The sequence below is a fragment of the Dryas octopetala genome, chromosome 4 (assembly GCF_963921425.1).
Source record: "Dryas octopetala chromosome 4, drDryOcto1.1, whole genome shotgun sequence".
In the NCBI taxonomy this organism is placed as follows: Eukaryota; Viridiplantae; Streptophyta; class Magnoliopsida; order Rosales; family Rosaceae; genus Dryas; species Dryas octopetala.
The window spans coordinates 23,918,175-23,934,412 of record NC_141369.1 but is presented as its reverse complement, the minus strand read 5'-3'; the positions used below and the strand labels follow the sequence as shown (position 1 = coordinate 23,934,412).

The 16,238-nt window shown below is 37.0% G+C and overlaps 1 protein-coding gene and 1 pseudogene across 1 annotated transcript; both read right to left on the bottom strand.

Annotated features, from left to right (window-relative positions):
- Positions 1-4,909: 4,909 nt before the first annotated feature.
- On the bottom strand, positions 4,910-6,459 carry LOC147288569 (zinc-finger homeodomain protein 8-like). Its single transcript, XM_086241491.1, has one exon. The coding sequence runs from the start codon at positions 6,195-6,197 to the stop codon at positions 5,130-5,132; it is 1,068 nt and encodes a 355-aa protein (XP_086097617.1). The 5' UTR covers positions 6,198-6,459; the 3' UTR covers positions 4,910-5,129.
- Positions 6,460-8,599: 2,140 nt separating this feature from the next.
- LOC147288568 (tubulin alpha-2 chain pseudogene) lies at positions 8,600-9,349 on the bottom strand (annotated as a pseudogene).
- Between the last annotated feature and the right edge of the window lie 6,889 nt (positions 9,350-16,238).

Below are 16,238 nucleotides of genomic sequence, written 5' to 3'. Positions count from 1 at the left end.
TTGGATTAAAAATGATGAAAGGTTTGATAATCAGATCACCTTGCTTTCCTCTCTATCTCTCGGCCATTTATTCCTTCTTTTTTGTCCATGATTAGTAATCTTCTTTAATCCATCATCCCCCAACGGAAGGTAGGTTATATAGCCATGTTGAGGATGTTAACCCTCCAATCACCACTCAATGGACACATGTAAAGAACATCACAAGGTAACAACTGCAACTGCAACTGCCCACAACTTTCAAAATATTCCTCACGCTACCACTTCAATCTTACTCTTTGATCTTCACTCAATTATTGCTTTCTTTTATCTTTTGAATACTAGTGTAATAATATGTTATATTATAAAATTGTGAATCTGAATTATTGATGTCAAAATTAACAATTTATAATTAAGAACCATATTAAAACTGTCTCATAAGCCAACTTTAGTTTTCGATGGAGCTGAAAATAGGAAATGAAAGGATACAAGTATAGGGCAAAATTGAAATACCAATTAAAAGGACTTGGTAGGCCTTTCCTTAGTTGTTGGAGCTTTGTTCAAAAGTGGCTTGGTGCTAATTTCCCCACTTTTTTGGATTAGGTTCAATTGAAGACAGTCCACTCGTACTCTAGAGAGTTACTGGACAAAGGTCACAAAGCCCTATAATGACACGAAATAGCCTATATATAAGACTGAAAGGTCCACTACAAGAAAAATAGACTAGACTATACCAAAACTAAACTTAGCCTACATATAATATATTATGGCTCTTCGCATCACTAGCTAATTGCCCTCCATCAAAGTTGAGATTTAACACATGGATCATAAAATCACGTGTCTCAAATCTGTGCTTGTATCACTAGCTAATTGCCCTCCATCAAAGTTGAGATTAATAAATCACGTGTCTAAAACTTGTGGTTGTATCAATCGATCACAATTAAATTTACCTGTACTAGTTTCCCACTTTGATCACATGCTGCCATGTCCATGCACATTGAATTGTTGTTTGAGAAAGTTGCCTATTCGTGTTGAATTACAACACATGGGATCATGATCTACTATGATACACTAATTTGGGCAAACCAATACAATAGTGTCGTAGTCAGATTTTGCTTGGACTTTGCACTTGAAGGAAACAAAATTAAAGGTGTATGAAACATTGCATGATGACTCTGAAAGTAAAATGGTTCTTGATTATGAACCCACTACTACTTCCCCACCACCACTTCATTTGACAATAACATTTTAGAGGAATCTTAATGTACAAACTTTGTAGCAATGTTTAATTAATACCAGCAATTGAAGAAACAAAAAATAAATTGAAACCCAATACATAAAAAGATAATCAAATACTATTTAATTAAAATTTATATACGACCATCTCTTTTAATTTACTTCATTAGTATACGGATTAGTATTATTATTATTTTTTTCACAATATTGGAGAAATTCTAAGTTCAAATTCTGTGAATATAGTTCATCACGTATACAAAAGATTATCTGAACAAAACACCAATTATAGTACAATTGTACAGTCATAAACCTAATCTTTGATAAACATGGAAAAGAATTATTAATTTCTTTGTTCCGAAGCAATTCTGGGCTCCAACAAAGTTAGAAATCATCCACGACTGTTGGATCAAATCCCAACAAACTGACGACTATCACTTATAGTCATAGATGTCCTCCATGTGAGTTTTGGAGGAAGTGGGTTCCAGTGTTCTTGCACCTTCAGCTCGATCTCTCATTCTAATTGTTCTTAAATTTCTCGCTATATAGATTCACACAATCAAATAGTTGCAGAAATGTTAATCGAATAACTTATTAATCAAGTAAGTTAATGTTAAACAGTGCGTACAAATTGCATTCATGAATAGAGGATCACCAAGTCAAAGCTCATTATAGCAGGACAAGATGTACATGAATTTAACTCAAGGATTTACACTCAAATTAAATTCTTGCCCATATATTAGTCATCATCATTTACATCCAGAAAGTCTTTTGTTTTAAAATTAAGAAGCTTTTACAGTTTTGGAAGGAGTTTTGATTGACCAAAAAATAATAATATACTTCAACCGATTTGCCCTTAGGAACGGCCATACCTAACCGAGAAATCACACTTAGAAATGGTGGACAATTAGCTAGAGCAGCAAGTGTTATAGCGAAACTAATTACAAAAGAGGAGAAATTTGCCGCATTAAAATTATCTTATGACGAGGTACGTTTGATATCCAAAAACTGCTCAACAACAGTCAGACAAGGGGGAAATATTATAGGGGGGGAATGTTATAGGTAGATTTGACAAAAGTGTGTATACAACCCATTAACACGACACAAAATATTCAGTGTTCGGGTCTAAGTTTATTGTGTCATATTGAACGGGTCGTTTTTGTGTCAACTCATGAAATCCGTTTGGACTCGTTAAAAATAAGAACTTTTTTGTAATTTAATAGTCTATTAATCTAGTCTCTTTTTTTTGTTGTTGAAAAATTATAGTTTATTTATTTTTTGTAACAGGTATTTATATGTGGAGGGGTATGACAAGTTGAAAAGAGTCAACCACATCTAATATGTGAATATGAGTAAGAGTCTTAATGGGTGAAACACCTCATGTCATGTTACTAATTATTTGTTGGTGTCATGTTTGTATTAGTATATTAGTATTTTTTTACTCGTTAACTTAACGAGTTGTGTTCTTACTTTTCACACAACACGAACATGATAAAACATGAACACGTAAAAATATGACCCATTTTGAGGTCTAATTTAGGACAGTGCTTTCTCTCTATTGTAAGAAAGTTCATCAAAATCCAAGTATACGTCCGATGTTTGAGTTGGGACACTATGGTTTTAAATTACTATTGAAAATACAGTCAAATTTGATTCACTACTTTGTCCTGGGGAGAACCTCTTGTTTACCTTGTAAGTGTGGTGCAGTTTTAATTACTTTCTAGCTACTCTCACCAAACGCATATATATGTCTTATATATTTTCCACTTACATCAACAACACATAATCACTTTACAAGACATGCGCAAATCTCATCTTAAATTTTGAAAATTTTCACTGCACTGACATGTATGATATATAAATACATTCTTAACCATTAAATAATGATAGGTGGAAAAAAAAAATTTAGTGAATTGGGTTTCTTTCTCCTAAATCTATTTGTATGTCAAAACAAATGCCAATTTTATTGTGCAATTTATGATATTTGAATACATTTTACTCATTGAATCGTGGTTGGGTTTGATTTTTCACTCCGGCCTATTAGATCTGCTTGCATAGTTGCATACTTGCATGTCATATAAATGTTCGTAACTTCAATGGCACATAATTAAAAGATATGCGCAAATCTTATCTTACCGTCAAGACATGTTTGATATATAAATGCATTCTTATATTAATCATTGAATAATAATGGGTGGAAAAAGAACCATTTTAGTGAGTTCTTTTTTACTCCTATTAGATTTGTTTGCTTGTCATATAAATGTTAATTTTACTATGCGAACATTTAATGGATTCGGTTTTTCACTCTTATTAGATCTGTTTGCGTGTCATAAAATGTCCACAACATCAACAACACATAATTATTTTACAAGTTATGCGCAACTCCCATCTTAATTTTGATAAATCTTCATCTTAATTTTGAAAAGATTTATCGTGCAAACATTTATGGTATTTAAATACACTTTTACTCATTGAATCGTGATGGGTGGAAAAACACATTTGAATGGATTCTGGTTTTCACTCTTATTAGATATGTTTGCATGTCATACAAATGTCGCAACATAAACCACTTCTTGTGTGCTAATTTGTTTAAAATTTTACAAACCGACACATGCAGACAAGTAGACAACTGTTGACTAGGCAAAACTTAGCTAGAACCAATTCTCTTTGAAGGCCCATCTCCCAGGTCACTAAACGTTTTAGAGGGTAATTGAGTGAGCGACCCATACCTTTGGCAGTTGGATCGCATGCAAAATTGCAGGCACAAAAACAAGATTACTGACTTCATCAGTGACAAAACACCAAAACAAACCCACATAGTGGTGGTGGATAAGACACTTTCTATTAAGTACCACTTCCGTCATCATCTCTATTAATTTATTGTTCCCATAGAATATTATAATGGCCTGATCTGCTTCCCTTTAAAGGTAAGTGACAATCCATTAATACACACATATTCAACCTTACCAACTTACCATATTAGATTATCTATATATGCCTCTTTTAGCTTAATTAATTAATTAATACCATATAATAGAGTTAGAGTGCTCCCTAATTGTAGCCTACCATCGAAACCAAACCAAACCACCAAAAGGTGACTCAGTCCCAGCAGAGATTGTTGTGTTGTATGCATGCCTTTTGCTTGCACTTTTAGAAGAATAAATAATTAAAGCCATGATAGCTAGGATTTATTTGGAGACATCAACTATATATATATATATATATATCTGAACCCATCTCACTACCATACTCCATTATTAATTATCCAATATACCCACTTCAAAAATAGTGGTGAAAAATCGAAGACAAATTAATAATGGACTTGTAGGTATTAAAAATGATTTCTTAGATCTCTCGGATCATTCTCTCTCAACCTTGATAATTGAAAAGTAAAGAGAATTGTGTAAAGCTAAGAGGATAAACTAGAATAATTTTTTGCAACCGCCCCCAACATATGTTGCAACTCACTTTCTGCTTCTTTCTATCAGACACCGGATAAGAAAATCTCTCTCTGATGAGACATTATATTCAGAAATTACAATTAATGTTCTCACCTTCTGAAAAGAAAAGCAGCTAGTTTTTCTCAGAGAACAGGAACAATAAAAATTTGATTACTTTTTCTTCTTTTTAACAAGCCTTCGTTTATAAAATAGGGAAAAAGAAAAACAGCTAAGAAACTAATAAATAAAAGTAGTACAAGTAAAAGAGGATATGCAAATTAATTAATTCCCTTTGGATCATCAATCAATCTCTCCCAGGTTATCCTCAACAAGGTGATTATCTCCTTAATTAAAACTAATTAAACACATTGAGAATTAAAGAAAGGAAGAAAAAAAGAGAGAGCAATTAACTAATTAATTAATTAATAGCACTGGTCTTACTCTATCTCTAACTCAACTCCTTATTATTCATCAAAAGGATCAAGAAGAAGACGATGACCCATTCGTGGCGGCATGCGGGGCACCATCACCCTGGTAGTGATGATTCGGGTCCTGAATGCTGTTTCCATTGTTGTTGTCATCGTTGTCGTTGATGTCGTTGTTGTTGCCATTGTTGTGGGTTTGCTGATGATCAATAATGTTGTTGTCGGGTCTACCACCACTACCAGCACTACCACTACCACCACCGCCAACACTACCCCCACCGCCATTGACGACATCTCTCTTGGAGAAGGTGTTCTTATTGTTGTGCATCCACACCTTGAGAACCCCTTTGTCCACCCCAACTTCGTTGCAGAACTCCAGCACAAGCTCCTCGTCTCTCTTCTGCATCTTCCACCCGACACGCTCCGCAAACTGATGCATCTTCTCCTTCTGGTCCTGGCTGAACTTGGTCCTGAATCGCTTCCTCGCATTCGGACCGCTTCCTGGCGAGACCATCTGGTTATTATTCGAATTCAGTCCGCCCATGGCGTTTTCTTGAGGCGAAATCCCCGTGGAGAGAGCCAACAGCATGTGGGGAGCTGAGGGGTAGTAGGAGGAAGAGATCGGCGGAGGAGAAGCTGAATTGGGGCTTCGATTTCCGCCGTGCAGCGGCGGAGGCGGTGGGTGGTGGCGGTGGTGGGGTTGGTACTCTATCACATGGGTTGTGGCGGTGGTGGTGGATGGGATAGTGTCCTCCGGCTCACGGCGGTGGAAATTGCGGTGGCATCCGCATGCAGCGCATTTTAGTGAGGTGGGGTCGGCGGGTATGGCGGTTGGGGAGGGCATGAACTCGCCGCAACCGTCGAGGGCGTGGCCGCCCAAGCTGGCTGCATGGTTCTTGAGGCATTCTTTGTAGGCCACCACCACAGGGGTGAAGGGTATGTTGTTGTGGTGGTGGTGGTGGTGGTGGTGTTGGAGGTGGTTGTTGGTGCGTTTGAGGACTCCGTTGCTGAAGGATAGAGGCTTTGCGGGTTGGATCCGGGTCGGAGTTTCACTGTCAGCTTCTGGGGATTTTGTACTCGTGGTGTTGTTGGTGGTGGTGGTGATGGTGGGGGTTATATCCATCGCTTAAACATCTAGGGTCTCAAAAAATCAAGAAATCAAACAAAAAAGAAAGGGTACTGCTTTAAGGGGCTAGGGTTAGATTTCTGTATAGATTATGAATATGAGCATCCATGGAACTATGGAAGCTAGCTCTCAAGTGAAAGAAGATATAGGGATAGTGAGAAAAATTGTAGCTTTTGGTGATGAGCTTAGCTGGGAAGAGGAAGAGGGCACTAGAGAGAGGTTGATGATGAGCAGTGATAGTGATGACTGTCGATAATAAAAATCTGGGTTTTGTGGTTGTCCTTCTTAACCACTTGTTTTTTTAACCCTGGTTCTAATCCATGGTTAAGTTGCTGACCCCACTTGGGGTTAGATGTTGTGTGTAATAAATGTACCTTAGCAACTTAGCTATTGAATTGACCCTGCCAGGCTTTCCATTATGGTTTTAAATCCTGGAGGGTTTTTCATTTTTCTAAGTCCTACACTCCTACTACGCATCATGGGTCATATGCCCTTGGAAAGGGAAGGTTGTTTGGGCAATTATGACTCGGTTTAGACCCCGAGTTGACCCGGGAGAATTTGTTCATAAATTGATTAAAACCTGAGGTAAGCTGAGAGAGAGGGCCTGCAAATCTCAGACATTGACTGTAACCCATCTTAATTTTGTCAAGTTGCACTGTGAGGTCTGGACCGCTTTAACAGTAAGCTAAGCTTTTGAATTTGTTATTGCCACCCCCCTCAACTTTTTATTTAACACTCACAAAGACAATTTTACCCTAATTCACAGGCACAAAGTAAATAATTGTATGTTATAGGATTATGGCAATGTTGGCTTTTTGAACGGTAGGGAGTGAATCTATCAATCCAGTTGTTTAGGACTAAATTAAAGGCAACTTTGTCGGGTTGAGAGAATTTTCGGACACTGCACGGGTGTGTCCGGAGACCATTTTGATTTTGTTAACCAAACGACATCGTTTATTTACCACTCACAGAAACGGTACCATAAAACCGGGTGGTAGCGGACAATTAACTATTAGACTCAAGTTTGGAGCTTAGTGCATGACCATAATCTTAGTTAATACGTAATAAAGCACCTTGATTCAGTGACACGTGTTAATGTGGCGACACGTGTGCTACACTTGGGCACTTCCGGTGTGCCACGTGGTACCGTAATCCGTCCGTATCCAGATTACTAAAGTCAAATTAGTGAATGATGGTCAGCGTTAATAATGAATTTAGATGCAGTGAGGGTTTGGATACGGTACTTACGAGACTACTGTAGTGTAGTTCTGGACTGTGAAAACCGTTGGGCGCACTGACTTTGGTGTAATTTATTAACGCGTTATTGGCAGATCAAGGTGGTGATTAGATTTGGGATTAGCGATGGGAAGTGTGAAGGGGGGAGGGGGAGGATGACGTCCGCAAGCCAATCATGGAGCAGCTAAGGTTTAATCATCGAACGGCGTGTTAACCCTCAGCCGTTGCATCCATTTGCATCGAAACTCACAACCCGTGAATTTATTATTTTGTTTTGTATCGGCTAAGAAAGGGATATTGTTATTGTTAAAAATTTAAAATTATATTTATAAATCGAAATATCAATTTTAGCTTTAAAATTTTTATTTTTTTGAGATTTAGGAAGAAGGAATCGAATTTGGTTATAGAGACTTAGAGAGGCAAACTCTACAGTACTTTTAACTACAAATATTTATTTTTATTATTATTATTAGTATATATGGGAAGGTAGTAAGTAATTTTTTAGTGTGGTTGTAAATTGTAATTTTAAAATTATAACATGTGTATATTTGCTAATATTATATTTTAAATGTATAAATGTATTGTCCGTTTATTTTAAAATATATAGATTAGTAACACTATATGACGGTATTATACTCACATCTTACAAACCCAACTACTAGCCAAAGATCATTTTAGTAAGTAATTTTTTTGTGTGGTTGTAAATTGTAATTTTTAAATTACAACATGTGTATATTTACTAATATTATATTTTAAATGTATAAATGTATTGTCCATTTATTTTAAAGGGAAAATGTTAGCAAAAGGACTATAAATATACCCTTATTTTCAGTTGAGGATCCCGATTTCACTTTGATTCAATTAAGGACTATAATTTTTCAAATGACTAAATCAAGTACATTCCGTCATGTCTGTCACATTTACCGTTAAAAACTGGTCACGTGACCCTCACGTGACTAATTTATAAGGGTAAAAAAGTCTTTTCTCCCCTCCCCTCTCTTTTCTCTCATATTTCTGCGCGTCATCCCTCCCCCTTCCCCCACCCGTCCCAGCCCTGGCCCCATCCAGCTCCACCACCCCAACCCAGCCCTGGCCCCATCGCAAAACCTAGTCACACCCAGCCCCAGTGCCATCTCTTATATCTCTGCGCTCCATCCCTCCCCCTACACAGTGAATCCAAGCTTAGACTTCTTTACGGAGAGACGCTCCAAAAGAAGCGAGCCGAGACCCGACCCGGTTCCTCCACCGACAACATTGAAGACGAGGAAACCCTGGAGACCGGTACAGTTTTCAGCGAGCTTACGAATGTGGTTGAGGCAGAGATCGACGATCTCTTTTGCCGATGGTGTAGTGGCCGCGGGAGAAGTTGTTGGCGGCGTCCTCCTTGCCGCTGATGAGCTGCTCGGAGTGGAAGAGCTGGCGGTAGGTAATCGTGCGGACCTCGTCGATGACGGTGGGCTCGAGGTCGACAAAGATGGCGCGGGGGGCGTGCTTGCCGGCGCCGGTCACGCTGAAGAAGGTGTTGAAGGCGTTGTCGCCGCGGGCGATGGTCTTGTCGCTCGGCATCTGGCCGTCGGGCTGGATGTCGTGCTCCAGGCAGTAGAGCTCCCAACAGGCATTGCCCACTTAGATTCCGGCCTGACCGATGTGAATTGAAATGCACTCTCTCATTTTCGGAGCTTGGACTTGTTTTTGTGCTTTGCGCTCGAACAAGGTTCAGAATGAAGAAGAAAGGCAATGGCGACATTTACCAAGACTCCTTTGATGTTTTGGGTGGTGAATTGCAGGGACTTGGCTGTGCTTTTAAAGCGCACAGATCTAACCACAGTTTAGTTGACTGCGGCTGGGTGTGGTGGACCGGGCTTGGGCTGTGTTTGACTGGGTTTTGCGACGGGGCCAGGGCAGGGCTGGGACGGGTGGGGGAGGGGGGAGGGATGGCGATGGTATAGGGGGAGGAGAGGGCGGGGATGGGTGACTGTGACGGGGAGAGGGAGCTGGCTGGGGGGCAGAGAGAAAAGAGAAGGGGGATGAGAGGGGAGAAAAGACTTTTTTGCCCTTATAAATTGTCACGTGAGGGTCACGTAACCAGTTTTTAACGGTAAATGTGACAGACATGACAGAATGTACTTGATTGAGCAATTTGAAAAATTATAGTCCTTAATTGAATCAAAGTGAAATCGGGATCCTCAACTGAAAATATGGGTATATTTATAGTCCTTTTGCTAACATTTTCCCTATTTTAAAATATATAGATTAGTAACACTATATGACGGTATTATTCTCACATCTTACAAACCCAACTACTAGCCAAAAATCATTTTGTGCAAATGTGTAATGAATGGCACCCGATCTCTCTTTATCGGAACAAACAGTAAATTCAAAACTTATGGTTACTAATAAAAATAAATAAATAACAACTACCATCTATTAACTTGATATCTACTATCTAGCTTTTGTAGTTTTATTGCGATTAATTCAATCATCATACAAACCCAACTACATGATTTTGTTTGTAATTGTTGGTTCTTTTCTTTTAATGCATCAAATCCGAAATATATATTGATTCAAACATGATACTGTGTAATACCTTATTTACTTTAATGAATTAGACTTGGGCAAGCAAAAGAAAAAAAAAATGATTCTAATAATATAACAATCTGGATGAGTTTTCTCCTTAGTCTATTCTCAAATTTATAATTAATAATTTGTTCCATTTTGATGAAATTATTGATCTGACAATTCAGGAACAAATGAGCCTAAGGTTCCGTTTGGAATTGTTGTGAAGGACCCAAAAGCTGCTGTGGATGACAATTCTTAATCACTCACAGCAGTTTTGGTGTTTGGTAAAAAAATGAAAAAATGTTTTGCCCCACAATTCTCAACTCCCCACAGCAAAAATAGAAAGCAAATTTATAGGTGCTTTTGAAAGCTACAGTGAATCACAGCAACAATGAAAATTTTATTTTACCCATAATATCCTCATTTTAGTAATTATAAATAGCCACGGCAGTTTTACATTACAATTTACCAAACACCTTCATACTGCTTTTTGTACTCACAACACTTTTAAAAATATAATTTACCAAACACTCAACTGCTTTACTTCATAGCCGTTTTTTTCTCACAGCAATCTCAAACTCTCATAAAATGTCGGTAAGATCCCAAGAAGCAATAAACTACTAATTAGTATTGAGTCTAAATTTATAAAGTGTAAGTACAATTTACTTTATGAATAATTTTATAAATCAACATTATTTTTGTTTAACAATGCCAGCCGGATGTTGTAATAATATCTCTTTACAAATTACAATATTAGAATATTAATATTAAAAATGCACTCCATTTGAATCTCTCGTCTGTAAAAAAAACATGCCTTTTCTTTTTCTTTTTCTTCCATACCTTTCGAATATGAAGCTCTATTTTTATAAATCATAACTATGGATAATAAATTTTGAAAAGTTGAATCCAATATAATACAAAAATGAAGAATTGGGCAAGGGCCATAAGGCACATGGGTGTTCCATCAATCAGGATACATGGCTTATTATAGGGTTTATACCATTTGCTTAGGCCATCTACCATTGCTAATGGAAAACAGAGCTGTATCTGTACTATGACTTTGTCCCAAAGTGCAAGCCTAATTATAGTGTATGTATGACTAATAGTGACTTTAATTTGTTCCTGGATTCATTGGTGGAATATGTGGAAGTACTTGAACCCCATGATCTTCACCACCCACACATGGGACCCAAAATTGCAACTTCTGAGCCAAAAGCTCCCGAGTCCTCACCATGACCAGGGCCTTGTATAGGGACAGCCCACCTCACCCCCTACATTTTTAGGGACACCGTCACATTTTATGGAGTGGTATCAGTATCACTGCTATCACAATTTCTTACATTTTTTCTTTTATGGTTTTACTGTCCACTATTTGTAGTATTATATCTGGCTATATGGTATGGGTTAATGGTCCAATTATTGGTACTGTAATTGAGACTCAATTCACATTCTAAATGAATCTTACATTAATTTGATCCTGTGTTTTTAGTACTGTAACGAAAGAGACATTACAATAATACAATTAACCCCAGAGTTGGCACGTAGCAAAAAGATTTGCCGACCCAAGTTCAAAATCGCAAGTATATTGTCTGATGTCCTTCATTCAAGTACGACTATCAACTACTCAAGGATGCCCAGGTACAATATCATACACTCCCTATGGACTCAATGAGGTCCGAATGGTGGCAACTAGGAAAACAACTTCTATCTTATGATCTTATCTCGTTCCATGATTAAACTACAGTAAACAATCGGGTTTATACCTCTAATCAACAAATTAACGCTTATCTTAATACTCATGAGTCATGACTGAGTGAGAAAAAGTTAGACATCAGATATATTTTTTTTTAAGCAAAGAAAACAAATGATTTTTAGTTTGAAAGTACGAATGCAAGTTTGATCCCCAACCAATAATGTATGCCTCATGTTAGCTTGCACAACCTGAAGATAGTGGCACAATGTTGAAAGCTCATCTACCCAAATCAATTAGCGCTTGGAAGATAAACAACAAAGCTTCAATCATTTAACAAAGCCAGTGATCGATGCATCTCGACCATCAGACAATTCCTCACCATTCAATAATGGTCGTTTACATAAATACAATATTCAATAAATTGTACACAATCATTGAATATAAATGTGATATTGATGCTATCTAAATGGGCATTCATAATTTCATTACTTTTAAGTTTTTAACTTTAGTTCTCATTAATCTAAAGTTTAAACCATACATTCAAGTAATAATCAATATAATTAATAATTCACATTTATTATTTATGATTTAACCATTTCTGTAGAAAATTTGGACTGGAATTTCCAAGAGTTTTGAATAGGAAAGACTTATGGTTGAGAGCCTTTGAGTTGAGGCTAGGCTTGGCTTGTAAATTCGTAATTCAAATGGATTATCATCTCAAAGTAAAGAGGAGTCCACTACACTTACTCTTATAATTGTTTTGGTCAAACTTCAAAGTAAAGAAAATTTTGATTCGTACATTAATTAGATCAACAACCAATGGCGGGGCTAGAGGAACTAGGAGCCTAGGAATGTTGTGTCTCTTCATTTGGGTTTGACATATTAGTCAGTCTAATCACAAAAAGTAAATTAAATTTTGTTTGTCCTGTAAGTAAATGTATAATTGTACAGTGATGTGAAGGTGCATTCCATAACATGTATAATTGAAGTTGGTGGTGACCTAAGAGACCCTCAATGTTGGGGGCTTCCATGAATGCTACACAACAAAATTAATCTTCAAACCATGCTATACTTTTACATGAAAATTGACCCGCAGAGGGCAACCCAGTATATATATATATATATATTATTTTTTTGGATCCTAATGGTATAATTCCACTTGGTATGATTTTGGTGTGTATTAAATTGGGACCCCTGACCAATTTGCTAAATTACCTAACCAACCCAAAATAAGTGGCAAACCATTAATCAAATCCTGGTCATTTTCTCTTGTGCAGAAAAAGTCAAAAAGAAATTAAGAATCTTGGTATGATTTTCTGTAGATCTAGTTAGTACAAGACTTAATTAACAAGTCTTGATCATAGATTGGGTGCAATAATATTGGTCCTCCATAACCATAGGTCCCCATAGCCATAAACCAAGATTTATTGTATAGGTCCGACACTAGGCAAGTACTGGTTTCTTTAGGGTAGTGGTTCTACACTTCTACTTTTTGTCCTTTGGCAAACCTAGGATCCAAAAAAATTATACACGTGGAGGGTGAACATCTCAAATTAATAGTGAACAGTGGAAAGACATGTATAGGGTAGTACATGGTAAAAGCTGCCTAGATTGCTTTTTTAAAAAACTATTCGCATTTCTTTCGCTAGGTAATAAATGAGGGATTGGTGAAGCTTTAAAACTACAATGCTGAGTTGCTGACCATTGACCAGGGTTAAATTTTCTTTTACATAATGGTTTTTTATTATCACATAAGTAATGTAAATCGTAGGAGTGTGGGTAGTTAATATATAGAGACCCAAAAACAAGTAGTTAATATATACCAACATCGCTTTTATACAGCACTTGCACTTGCGTGTTTTTTCTCCTACATGGGTTATATACAGTATAATTGGATCTAAAACTGGTAAAAAAGATTCTCCCACAGTTTATAAATATATGTTTTAGTATGACAAAATAAAGTCATTAAAATCATTATATAAATGCATGTATGTTTGTAATTTACAACAATGCGTTATTTTTTTCTTTTTTGCCAAAAATATCTTCTTTCACACATAAACATTGCAGGCCTAGTTGCTTTTAATTACATTATTTAAGGCAAGGAGAGTAAACACACCGAACAACATTCATAAAGCGACTACTCCAATAGTTATGGGAACCAAAATTATTGCAGAGTTAACCCCAAAAGAGTATGCAAGAGTCAAAATGATGACCTATGTTCCTCGATACACAAGTTCCATATCCTGGTTGAGGTTAGGCAAATTATGAAAAGAACTTTATTATACACAAGGCAATAATTCTTATGATGGCATTGCTGCAACAAACTGCAGAAGGGTAACGTTCCTATAATTGAAACCCAAAAAATAAAAACTTCTATTAGAAGTTTAAAATTGAAGACAAATGAAGGGTAATGTTCAAATATCCCAAGATGTTTGATATAAGCTGTCTTTGTTGTTAGATGTACAGTGAACTAAACCACACATTTTTAGTTAAACTGATATGCAAATTAACCAATAATTTTACAATTTCATTACCTAATTCTCTGAGCATAATAAGGGTCCTAGAACAAAACCTGAGGATCCAACCTATCCCATATTGCAAGAAGGGGTAGGATCAACGGGTCAAGGGTGGAAACAAAAAGAAGCCTATGCCCAAATTTAATGTATTTTTCTAATAAGTCCATGGAGGGGATCTCCTGGGCTCATGAAACAACCACAGTCTACCCCATTAATTAATGTCCTCTGACAAGTCTACCTAATAGTCCTTCATTTTGGTACACTTTGTATAATTTCATTGCAAGTTTGCAACTCAGTGATAAACTGAGAATCCACTTATTATTATGAGGTATGTGGATTGTGGGAGACCCCTCGTTTTAACCGTTGCTTCTGGTCCTACATACTCAATGATGACAATCTTGTCTTATACAGTTATACTTTGTACAGAATAAGATGGAACCATTCTTCATTTTAATTGGAATAGTACAATTATTCTGGACTATTGTCAAATTTAATTGCAATAGTGCGATCCATTCAAATTCAGTACGTGGTTTTGGGTCATTTAAAATCCATATTAGCTCTGTTAATATAGCGAGGCCCAGTGCAACATATTTCTTTCAAAATTTGGGCCAAGCTGTGGATCATCGAAACCTATTGGTAGCAGCCTCGAATTATGAAATGATTGGAGGCCCATTTATATCGGCCGAATCTCCTTCTTTCTAGTCCGTCCCATGTGGCCATCCCATGTGGCCATGTACACTAAATATAGAGCTTCCATGAGTCCCATCCCCATGTGGAAGTTGGATCATGGTCACATGAAAGAACATGAGCAGTGCAATAAGGTATGCTTTTCGTCCTTTACGTGATGCATCGTGCAATCCACGACCCCTTTTTAAAGGGTCTTCAATTCACTCATCAATTCATTTTTATATTGTCAATTGCATAAAAGCATCATGAATTTCATGTAACAAACTTGCTTGTTAAAAGTGGGGGAATGCAATTTTGCTATTTCTCAAGTTGGTGCTTGCCACTTAGAGAATGTACTCACTATTTGAGAATTGAGATGATGGTAATTGTTGTACACATCAAACTCAACAAAATGTGCCCAAAATTGATTTCATTTGGTCCAACACATTCTCACCATTTGCATTCACTAAGAAGCATATTAGTGTTGGATCGATTATAAACTCATGCACTTCTTGTGTAGTGCAGCAAAGCCAAATCTTGAAGACCGATCAATTCTAGCACTAGTTTATGGATAAAGTTAGGCACGATCAAACGTGGAGTTTTCTCAATTTTTTTTTGTCGATTTTGTTAGCTTGATATCATATACATAGTAAGTTCATTTTAACCCACTTAAACTTTTTCGGCGATCAAATAATTGCTTAATATAATTTTTAGAGTTCTGATAAGACTCTGAACGAATAAGAAGTTTTGATAAAACTGTGAACGAGATAGAAAATTTAATTTTGGAAGGAGATATGTCGGTGAATCTAGAGCATTGGAAGAGAAGAGTTCTAAGGCCAATGGGCATTTACATTGAGCCATTTTGGTTTGGCAGTGAGAACTGCGAAGAGATTTGGAATAGAAAACGAAAGGGATGGGAGCGAAGGATGCGCACTTTTGTCAAACCACCGCAGCTTTGGGTCATGTGCTGTGCTCAGTCGAGGCACATGTGCTTTTCTCACTTTTTAAAGGTAACGCTTTCCTTTCCCTTAATTTAATACTCTGTTTTTTTCTTTTTCCCAATATAATATTATCTATTTTATTATTTTCTTCCAGACCATAAAGAATTAAAAAAATACAATATTTATTGTCCTCGAAATAAACAAAGGCTTCCGTTTTCTCGATTTCTCTGTCTACTGACTCTACTGTGAGTCTGTGACCTTGCGGGACCCTTTCTCTCAATCTCTTAACTACCTCTTCTCTCCTTCTTCAATGCACCGACCGCATCCCTGTAAAAGAGAAAAGAAATGGAAATTACCAAAATAGCCCTTCGCCAATTACTAGTGGGATATTACTTTCCCCCTTGATTCTTAATGACCCCGCACTGTA

Excerpts from the sequence above, each read along its gene's own strand:
- LOC147288569 (XM_086241491.1), bottom strand. The coding sequence starts at position 6,197 with ATGGATATAACCCCCACCATCACCACCACCACCAACAACACCACGAGT.